Raw genomic sequence first — 10,599 nt, 5'->3', positions numbered from 1 at the left:
TGACTTTAATGTGTTGCTCTCTTTAAATGTTGACTGTCTTGTGCTTCTTTGTGCTTTTCTTTGTCTTCTAACATCTTAGGACCATGAAGGAGAAGTGTTCTGTGTCTGATAATCTATGAATAACATCCATTTATTATAGATACATGCTAAATGGCTCATTATTTATTATATCAAGTTTGAGTACTTTTTTAAGGTTAACCACAAGTTCATAAATAACTTATAACTGTTTCCATTTCAGAATCAGCTGAGGCTCTGAGGAGGTGATCGATGAGTCTCTGTGAGTGGTCTGTCTGACTGCAGGGTGAGCTGAACACTAATGAGCAGCATTAGCACCATCTAGTGAGTGTTATTAGGATTGATCCTTCTTCTCTGTTACAAATCCTTAAAGATCCTGAGCATCATGTCTCAGGAGTCACATTTATCAACCTCCTCCTCAAATATACTTCCCCCTGCTTTTCTATTATAGATGTGCTTGCATCATTCTTTTTACTTGTCTGAGGCACATCAAAAAATAGCAGACTCCCAGACAAGAAATAGTCCTGTAAAATTTATAATTGAAGACTTTGTTTTGTAAGGATTGAACAAACAAGATATGACGTGTTTATTACAGGTGCTAAGAGGCAGATTCAGACCAGATCCAGGCTAGCAGCTATCTTCTGTTTACAGGCTTTAAGCGAACTGTCTGCTTGCTGTAGCTTCCTGTGTACCTATGAGAGTGGTATTAACCTTCAACGATCTGTCTAAGGCAGATTCATTTTCATGGATATAAACAGGCGTTGAGTTCTGTAATTAAAGACTTTGTAAACTGATACATTTTATAGTCAAGATCAGGATGTACCTTGACATCATGAAAAACAACACAATATAAGGAAGTGATTTGACTCGGCGCTGACAGAGAGCTGAGGTTTGGTCTGAATGGTAGAAAACAGTTTAATCAGTAAAAACAGGAGCGGAGGAGAAACACAGACAGATCTCCGTCTGGATACCGGCTGATGTGACTGATCTGGTGGTGTTGCTTCATATGGCATCAAATTACATTATATTCACAAGGTTGGTGAAATGGCGTCCACAAACATCACTTCAATTCGACTTAAAGTATTAACTCAGATAAAAGGTTTCTCATAAAAACAGTTTACATATTTACTTACATTTAAAGTTTGTCCTTAAATCATTTACAGGCCACTCTGTACAGTAGAAATGGATTATAGCTCAAATAGTTTTACAGCACAGTTCTGCATGTATTTCATTATTTTACAAATGACAACAAGCTGCGCGTCTACTCTATAAAATACAGCTGTTTAGTCACTGAACTCGAATGAATGCGTTCATCCCGCGGATAATACAATGAAAAACGAGAGCACTTTGAATGTCCGTAAAAAACGTGCCCTCGGTGATTTACAAAAACAACAGAAGGATGTATCAAAAGTCCTTTGAGTCCTTTTAAAGTCTGCAGGTTTTCTTCCCTCCTGAAGGCTGAGCGGTGCAGTCTGTTGGCTCTGGAAACATCCTTCATTAGTGACAAATAGCTTATACAGAGCTCCACTGACGGGCAGAGACAGATTCTTTAGTCCTTGTTTTCACGATCGGAGATCCACCGAGTGTCTCTGGGCGACCTGCACTCGACATGAACTCGTCCGCTTTGTGCCTCTCGGACATCTGAGGCGTTTAAAAGTAACTCAATAACCTGAGTCTGAACTCAGACTGGCACTGAAACACAAACAGCTCCAACAGTAACAGAAGAAGCAAACCAGGAAGACATCACAAAGACGTTCTGCATGAAAAAGGAAATTTCCCTGAATGTTTGCGAGTCCACAGCTAAATGACCCTCCCGAAACAAAACGTGACGTCTTTATTGTTCCACAGTCTTCAAAACAAAAAGAAAACGCTACAAAAGAATAAAAAATCACTGCCGACCAATCAGCAGTGGGTAAAAAAAAGTGCATTGCTTCAAGTATGTAAACAAAATGATTCGTTTAAAGGGAGAGTGAGACTCGTTCTGTCAGTGTGCGTGAGCCTGGGCCAGTGCAGGGACTCCTGAGGTTTGGCACACATGTATGAACTCCCACACACACACACACACACTCACACACACATTAACAGTACAGCGCACACACACACTTTATCGTGGATCATGATGACGAGAGGGAATTCCTTCTTTTCCCACGTTTTTACAGGGGAAGTCCGGCGCTCCCCGTGTTCAGTCGTTGATGAGGAAGGAGGCTCTATGACCTGCAAAGACACACCCCTCCGTCAGCGCGGTCACATGGAGGTGTTGCAGTGGCTGCTGGGAAAACAGGGTGGTGCATGGAGGAGGAGGAGGATGGATGGCGAGGAGTGCAGCACAACACAAAAAAGAACAAAAAGAAAAATAAACACGAGGCAATGAAACACACGCACACGCACACACACACACACGCACACACACAGGCTGTGAGAGGTGACAGATGTTAAATGATGCACCAATCTGAAGACAGTGATCCTGATTGTGTTGAATGAGGATCAGAGCTTCATGGGATAAAATTAAAGAATAGAAATCTATGATTTAGAAAGAGAGAAGGAGCAAAGAAGGTTGATTAGTAAAAACTATAAACTATATACTAGTAGTATAACTTATATTTTTTACCGCTAATAGAATTCACAAACAGGATTTAAGAGTGCCTTTGATGAACGCCTCCAAGAGGCTCATAAATATACACGTCCACGTCCACGTCCACGTCCAAGACGTCTATTCCAGCTTTTTTCTCAGAACTGTTCCTTTAAAGCTCCTGTGAGGAGTTTTTCACTGGTTATGAAACAGACTGAAATTATTTCTGATGACTCTATATGACCTAAAAAAGCAAACCAGACCACCAGCGATAAGAATGATTATTTCCATGTAGTTATTTTTAATGCCTGAATCTGCTGGCGGGGGGTAGGTATGTGTCAGATGAAGCGATTAACTGCACGCTGCCTTTGTTTACATTCTCCGGGGCAAACATTTTAAGTGAGTGATACATGACTGTTACAGAGATAAGAGGTACGGCTTTGTCCACAGGGGGCGCCAAAATCAACACAAACTGAAAGTTCCTCACAGGAGCTTGTTGGTTGTTTCTATCACATTGACTGCTTTGGTTCAGTTACATCCCAGCGGTATTCAAAGTGTTTAGGATCCTTCACATCGACAGAGTGGGTCGAAGCAGGATGTTCGCTGTCTTCATTTGGTTTAAAGTTAACATCTCAGGTAGTTAAGTGGAAATGAGACGGACCACGAGTAATGAAAACAGTAACCACAGATCTTAGTTTGACGCAGACATTTGAAGGAAACACGGACGGACTTCAGCGACGCACAATGATACAAGACGAAAACACGCTTTACAGGATGAAAACAAAACGTTTCATGCTGATAGGAGATTTATGTGTATTTGTGTCAACACTCACTCTGATCCTGACGAGTCACCGTCCACCGTCCCCGCCTTTATGCTCACGGCGACACCGTTCAGCTGATCGGGCAGGCCGGGTTTAGCCGGGCCGGCTCGTCCGTCGCTGCAGGAGGATCCCTGCGGAGACGCCGTGCCCGGAGCGTTTTCACAGAGTTCATTGTGGATGCGGTTCAGACCGTTCCTCTCTACGATAGGAGAAAGCTGCTTCTTCTTCAGGATCCCTGAACAGGATAAAAAAACAAGATGTGAATCCTCATGAAAAAACAACAAGAACAATAAGACAACCCTGCAGATGTTTGGCTGAACTCTACCTTTGTGTGGATGGGCGTGGAGGTTTGGCAGGCTTGGCAGCAGCATCATCATGGAGTCCTGTGTCCGGCTGTCTGATAACATCCGGGGGTCACGGCCGAGACTCTGCTCCTGATTGGCCAGAGCGTCTGGCCTCAGTCTGTCCGAACCTGGATGCTCGCTGTCGCTGCCTGGTGCTGCGTAATCTGCAGGCCAGTGCATCTTATTCAAACTGTTGTCTGAAAACAGAAGGAAACGAGATTACTTAGAACTATGTGGTCCTGATAGGTGAAATCATATTGTTTAAATGACCCCAGGTTATGCCTTTTACTCATTAGGGGCACAAACTTTCTGTACCGTATGTTGGTGGTCTCTTGACCCCGTTGGACGCCAGGTTTTCCCAGCATTCCTCAGGGGGGAGTGGCCCCTCGTCCTCGCTGTCGGAGGAGTGTGTGGAGGCGTAGGAGCCGCTCTGGTCGTCCTCTAGAGACAGGTCGCTGTCCGAGTCGCTGTCCCGATCTGCAGACAGACAGAGCAGCAGAGGGTTAATGTAGCTGTAACAACAATCACAGTGTAAGTGAATCAGAGGGAGTGAGACAGAAACTTACCGTCCAGGTGCTCTTTAGTCTCATGGAAGAGAGACGTGTGGTCGTTCAGAGCGATGTGAGCCTGACTGTTACTTAACCCATCGTCCCTGAAAAGACACCAAACATCAGATCTCAGCTGCGGCTGGTAAAGCTGCATATTCATCTTTGATCGATCGAGTCATTATATTGTTGCCTTACCGGAGGACGAACGGCACGTAGCTCTGCTGGCTCTTGCCGCTCTGCACCGTCCCGTTCAGAGACACACTGGAGTCTCCGAAGGGAAGGTGGTACAACCGGCCGTCCATGTAGTTCGTGTTGCCTTTGTAGTTCTGGAGATACAGAGAAGAGGAGAGAATTAAAACAACACTGACAGAACGTGATCCTCAAACAAAACAGCTTTGTTGTTAGTCCCGCTCTCAAACCTTTGTCTCTTATCTTCAGTAAAGACAGAAGTCATTTGATTGTTTAAATTGAAGGAAATTGACACTAAAACCTGAATTAAATTACAAACTAAATTTCATGTTATGCAATTTCAAGTAATAATCTTGAAGATTTTCATGTAAATAAATGTCTGTTAAGTCTCTATCTATCGCCGAGTGAGGTAACACAAAGGTGATTGAGCCTGTGGCCCACTGATGAAAGCCTTTGCATTTGCAGTATAGAGTATTATTACGGACTGGGTGTCTGTGGCGACATTCTCGACAAACTCGACGCTCAGATGAAGGCAAAAAAAGGAAAGAGTTACAACCGGAGCCAACCGTGGACACCACATATGATAAGGGTGCCCCCGCAATTACCGTTTATCACCATAGGTGCCGCCAAAGAGAACGAAACTGAGGTCTTCAAGACGACAACTTTCACAAATGTGATTTGATTTTTCATGATCACAAATTCAGATTGAAAGTTAAAGTGTGTCTGGTTTCCAGTCTTCTCTCTCTTGAATCATGTGACACTAAATAACCTGATAGTTTGTCAATTTAAAAAGGCTTGATTGCTTATTCTTGCAGCCCTGATGTTCAATCTTTCAATAATGTTTGTGACTCTTTTAGTTCGATTATTATTTAGTTGATATGATTTTATTTTGACTGTTTATATTACTATGACTTTGTTTCCTTAAAGTATTTAAGACATAAAACTTGAAGCACAGGTCACAATGTTTGCCTCCTGAAACAGCTGAGTACTGAAGGGTTTTTTAGCCAGTTTCAAAAGAAGTAGAACTCATTTGTTGGGACTATTTGATCCAGCAGATTGATGCACATTTAGGTGCATTAGTGAAGGTTTGAGACAGAGGGCAGCACGTTTCTCTCATTGACATGTCTTTAAAGAAATTAATTCATTTATTTATTCATTAACAATTATAAAAAGCTCCAGAAAGTTAGGAGGAAACTTGAACTGATGTAATCATCCAACAGCAGTGTCAGTGTCGAGCTGAGCTCCGCGTGCCGGAGGTGTCGGCCTGAGTTGAACATGTTCTCGGAGGGACTCACAGATGCCTTTGACTTGATCATATGATCGGGGCGCTTGCGGCTGCAGCAGTATTTCATGGCATTCCTCGCTTCCTTATTGAAGACGATGCGGAAGAAGAAAACGAAGGGACCCTGGGGTGGGACGACAGAGATGAAGAGGGTCAGGAACAACACAAGAGAAAATCAACCTTTTGATCTGCTGCAGAGGGATGGATGGAGGGTGGAGCGCTCACCTGCACACAGTTGAAGCCAGCGAACAGGTAGTGGAAGATGATCATGTCGCTGTTGACGGAGAGGAGCGCCAGGAAACAAGTGACGGAGACCAGGAAGAGAACGCCACCAGCGGTCTTCAGGCCCGAGCTGCAGTGTGACCATGAGTCACATGAGGGAGAACACACAGAGGTTAGTGAGGAGCTGTCAGGACAGTGCACTGAAGATGGGGCTTCATGATAGGCAGAAGATCAGGAGGAACAGAGCAGCACATTGTTCACACAGTCCGACTCATTTTTAATGCCACAAAACTGAATGCATGACGTTCTTAATCACTGATTAAAGGTTTAGTCCATGAAAAGTTTTGAACAGCACTTCTCAGTTAGACTGGGTCGTGTTTTTCACTGTTTAAAATGTAAAACATATAAAACTGACATGATGTCATCCCTGTGCAGAACGATGATGTCATTTTGAAACGGGAAGCTGTTCTGGACATGAGCCAGAGGATTTTGGTTTGATGTCAGTGCTGATGCAATGTTGCTGACAAAAGCCCAGGCACACAGAATCTCTGACAGGCTGCAGAAAGAGCCACAAGTATGTCAGGCTTGCTGGCTGTGGTCTTATCTCTGAACCCAAAGACAGACGATGACACAGTTTTCTCTGAGGCGTGCACCGTGGTTTCTGTTGTTAATAAACATTCACACTAGAGCAGCTGCAGTGGTTTCTCTAACCACTGCAGCTGCCTAAAATATAAACATGTGACCCACAAAATTACATGTTTAAGGTCAGATACTTCCTCCTCCTCCTGTGTTTATTAAAGTTAGTTTCTCAGTGCGACGAGTACAGAATATTGTGAGGAAAGGTTGATTTTTATGTATTTTATCTTTTATTTTTGCCGTCCTGTAAATGGTTGTTGGTCTAGTTTTACTGGTTTGATTAGAAAGACAAAGCTGAGCTAAAGGACCTCAGAAAATCACTTTTACTTTCATTATTACACTTTTATTATTTTTTAGATTTTTTTTAGAAGATTATTGATAGGACAGCTGAAGAAAGACAGGAAGTAATGGGAGGAGAGAGCGGGGGATGACACGCCGCAAAGGGGCGGAGTCAAGCCTGCGGCCGCTGCATCGTTCACCTTTTGCCTCTGCATATGGGACGCCTGCTCTACCCTCTGAGCTAAACCAGCGCCCACGCCGCTCATATATGATGAAAAAGTTGTGACACTCACACACGAGGCTGTTTCTTCTCGATGCTGTGGTGTCTCATTGAGCAGGACGCTCTGGACGACAGGATGTAGAGGAAGATGTTCATCTGTGGAAACAACATCGGACTGCATCAGTGCTCATTACAGGAGTATGAAAGTAAACAGCGCATTAATCTGTCAGAATGTTGAATCATATGAATCACACAGCGATCCAGCTGAACAGTGACGGGTGTGTTCGCTGTAACAACAGCTGGAGTGCAGCTCTGATGAGTCAGACTCTGATATGAGCTGCAGTGTGTTCAGTATTCAAACTGTTTTCATGTGTGAACAATAAGAAATGAACTCCGCAGGGACTCACCGAGGCTACCATGGCGATGGGTCCAGCAAAGCTCCATATGAGGGTGTCGTACATTGACAGCCAGCAGAAGTCTGGGTTCCCGTAACCTTCAGGGTCCAGTCCCACTGCGAGGCCTGGAGACAGAGACACACTCTCCATCAGACACCAGCTGAGGGCTCACTCACATTTACAGAACTACTTCCTGTTGTTGCTGTAAAGTCTGTTTCACTCTTGATTCTCTGTTATCCTTTTTTTAATCACAGGGGTTTAACTTTCCAGGCTTCTCCCCCCTGTGCAGAAGGTACATGTATGTACATGTTTGTGTTTTTAAGTGATGTCATGAGGGTTCATACCTGTAATGAAGGCAGGGACTCCCCAGCCAATCAGGTAGTAGAATCTCATGGGTCCATAATTGATGTCTCGCACTTCGCTGATCATGCGGTAGACGTGCAGCCCCTCCAGGAAGAGCCAGGAGAACGTGCAGAGGTAGAAGAAGTGCAGCAGGATGGCGATGACGGTGCACAAAAACTACAAAGAGAAGAAGAATCAGAGATGGGTGATTCAAACGTACGATGAAAGGAAATACAAATGGAGGTAAAGTAGAACTGATTAGTTACCGGGTTGTCGGCCTGGTTGATGCCCAGAATGAAGATGAGCTCGGAGAGGAAGAGAGCGGTGGCTCCGTTGTTGATTATACTGGTCTTGTTGCACTGCATGGCTCTCAGACAGAGGAGGAAGATGGTGGTGAGGAAGAGGAAGCTCAGCGTCACGCCCACTGTGCTCCACGTCAGGATCTTGATGGGCAGAATCTCTCCGTTCTGAACAAGAAGCAGAGAAAAGTTTGAGTGAGAACAGAGCGATGGTATCTGTGTGTGTGTGTGTGAAGGTGAAGTTTCCGCATGTGCGGCTCACCTCTCTCCTGGAGACGTCCATCAGCACGGCGAAGCTGGTCATGTGATAACACTGACAGCTGATGTGGGTGCTGTTTCGGAAAACCACCTCGCAGCCCTTCGCCGACCAGCCGCCGCTCCCCGCACTGACATAAAACACAAAAACAGGGTGAGAATAAAAACATGGTTTCATCTTCACTCGTGTGTTAGAGTGTGTGTTGTTGAGCTCACAGTATGCTGTGGTTCCAGAAGACACAGATGGGTTTAGAGCGCTCCTCGGTGGTGACCAGGCGGAACTGCACGGTGATGGGTTTGTCCAGCGCGTGCTGCAGCAGCTCATCGTTGTCGTGGACCGTGATGCTGACGACGGGCGTGTTGATGACGGGACGCTTCGGCACCCTGATGGAGAAACAAAACCACACAATTAAAAACACAAACTCGGGTAGCAACAGTTTAAATTCTGTTTATGTTCTGCTTTTTTATTTGTCTTACCGCAGACTCCTCTTGTCGGGGTCGTAGCTCTCGGGCAGCAGCGAGGCCAGGCTGTGGAAGATGATCACACTGGCGATGGCGTCCTGCTGGCTGTCGTCAGGATGGCGTCTCTTCCTGTTGGCCGAGCGGTTCCTCGGCGACGACTCTGGGAAGACGTCCAGGTGCCTGTGACCCTTTGTGTCCACAGGTGGTTGGAATACTGAATCAGGCAGAGTGACGGCCGTCTCCAGGTCCACAGGACGAGGGCCCCTCAGGGACTGGTACCGTGGGAGTTTGGCTCCGGCAAAATTCATCTTTTTCAGACGATCCACGGAGATGACTACGGAGGAAAACACACAACATGAGTCAGAGAGCTCAGCTGGGAACCTGCTTTATCTTGCTTCTTTATTTCCTTTGATGATGTTCTCCGGTTAAACGCTCACCTATGTGCGGTGTGACGATGGTGAACGGGCTGAGGTAGGTCTTCCTCATGTTCTGCGCCAGCGTGTTGGCGTATTCCTCGTAGTGACGCAGCAGAGCCGCCGTGCCGCCCTCCGAGTGCTGGATCAGCTCCCAGTGCGGCCGCGTGTCTGGAGACAGGATGGAGCTGCCCACACGGACCAGATTCTGTGAGGAGACAGCGAGAGTTCAGTGTGACAGGATGTCACAGCAGAGAGAGTGACACGAAGTGTGCAGATACAGCATGAAGAGCTGTGAAGTCCCAGCAGGCGGGACTGACTTCCTGTTTAAAAGCATGTTTGTTTCCTGCTAAATCTGCAGCGATGTATTGCTCTCATGTGTTTTCATGCCGTGTTAGGAGAAATAGATGTACAGTGTGTGCTTTGTCACCTCAGTGAAGTGGACGTCCTGTGTCGCTGTGAGGTTGAAGCCCTGCTGGTTGCTCTCGTGCTGCAGGAGACTCTGCATGAGCCGATACGCGACTTTCACATCGCTGCCAAAGTACTTCTCCGTGTGCAGGGTGGCGTTCGCCAACATGGCCGCCGTCTGCTGAACGTGTCCGGAGTCCAGGAGCGTTACATTGCGGGAAAACTTTTCAGACTGGAGGAAGGAAAGGAAAATATAAACATTCAGTCACTTATAAATGCATCATTAATAAGACATCTTTTTACCGCTGAAATTTGGGTTCAGACTTTGGTCTACGAGCAGCTGAGGCATGTTCAGGCTTGTTTTAATGATTTTTTTCTGCTACATCCCTTCATGAGGATGTTATGTGGGAAGCTTCATTTTCATACTGACTGACAGTAAAGTTACATACCAGAGTTTTCAGCTTGCTGAAGGTGACGGAGGTACAGTTGAAGAGATTGGGAGGCAGCCAGCCCTTGTGCTCGTCACAGTGGCGGATGGCTGTGCCTGAGAAAGACGAGAGAGAGAGCGAGAGCGTTATGACACGGAGAGGAAAAATGTGCAGCTGACAGAGGGCTTCAGGCAAGTTTCCGATATTGCCATTATTATATGGTAATTTGCTGAGCTGCCAAAAAACCCATCTCACCGAGCGTTCCCTTGGGACAGGGAACCGCTGCGGGGAGACCAAACTTCGTCCTGGGCCACCAGATCCCGGCCTCGATGGCCTGAGGGCAGCTGTCATAGATTACTGAGAGAGGCGGAGCAGGAAGGATGGGGAGAGGTGATGATGAGGAGATAATGGGAAAGTGTTTAATTTATTTGGATTATAATGAAGCAGGAAGTATAAATGAATCATTATGGTA

General features: G+C 45.8%; 1 protein-coding gene across 1 annotated transcript in view; it reads right to left on the bottom strand.

The window, feature by feature from the left end:
* Positions 1–912: 912 nt before the first annotated feature.
* Positions 913–10,599, bottom strand: part of celsr2 (cadherin, EGF LAG seven-pass G-type receptor 2) — a 60,365-nt gene continuing 50,678 nt past the window's right edge. Inside the window, exons 16-34 of the mRNA XM_069678729.1 lie at positions 10,383–10,484; positions 10,149–10,243; positions 9,722–9,931; positions 9,316–9,499; positions 8,894–9,212; positions 8,633–8,800; positions 8,424–8,547; positions 8,129–8,329; positions 7,865–8,039; positions 7,533–7,645; positions 7,199–7,281; positions 5,994–6,120; positions 5,782–5,892; positions 4,493–4,623; positions 4,316–4,401; positions 4,065–4,226; positions 3,731–3,946; positions 3,418–3,640; positions 913–2,229 (exon numbers count right to left, since the gene is read on the bottom strand). Coding sequence (XP_069534830.1) covers positions 2,223–2,229; positions 3,418–3,640; positions 3,731–3,946; positions 4,065–4,226; positions 4,316–4,401; positions 4,493–4,623; positions 5,782–5,892; positions 5,994–6,120; positions 7,199–7,281; positions 7,533–7,645; positions 7,865–8,039; positions 8,129–8,329; positions 8,424–8,547; positions 8,633–8,800; positions 8,894–9,212; positions 9,316–9,499; positions 9,722–9,931; positions 10,149–10,243; positions 10,383–10,484 — 2,837 coding nt within the window. The 3' untranslated portion in view covers positions 913–2,222. The remainder of the gene's footprint in view (positions 2,230–3,417; positions 3,641–3,730; positions 3,947–4,064; positions 4,227–4,315; positions 4,402–4,492; positions 4,624–5,781; positions 5,893–5,993; positions 6,121–7,198; positions 7,282–7,532; positions 7,646–7,864; positions 8,040–8,128; positions 8,330–8,423; positions 8,548–8,632; positions 8,801–8,893; positions 9,213–9,315; positions 9,500–9,721; positions 9,932–10,148; positions 10,244–10,382; positions 10,485–10,599) is intronic.

Source organism: Semicossyphus pulcher, unplaced genomic scaffold, assembly GCF_022749685.1.
Source record: "Semicossyphus pulcher isolate SPU_LCO1_2020_fin unplaced genomic scaffold, fSemPul1.0.p SCAF_3, whole genome shotgun sequence".
In the NCBI taxonomy this organism is placed as follows: Eukaryota; Metazoa; Chordata; class Actinopteri; order Labriformes; family Labridae; genus Semicossyphus; species Semicossyphus pulcher.
This window is presented reverse-complemented; position numbering and strand designations above follow the sequence as displayed.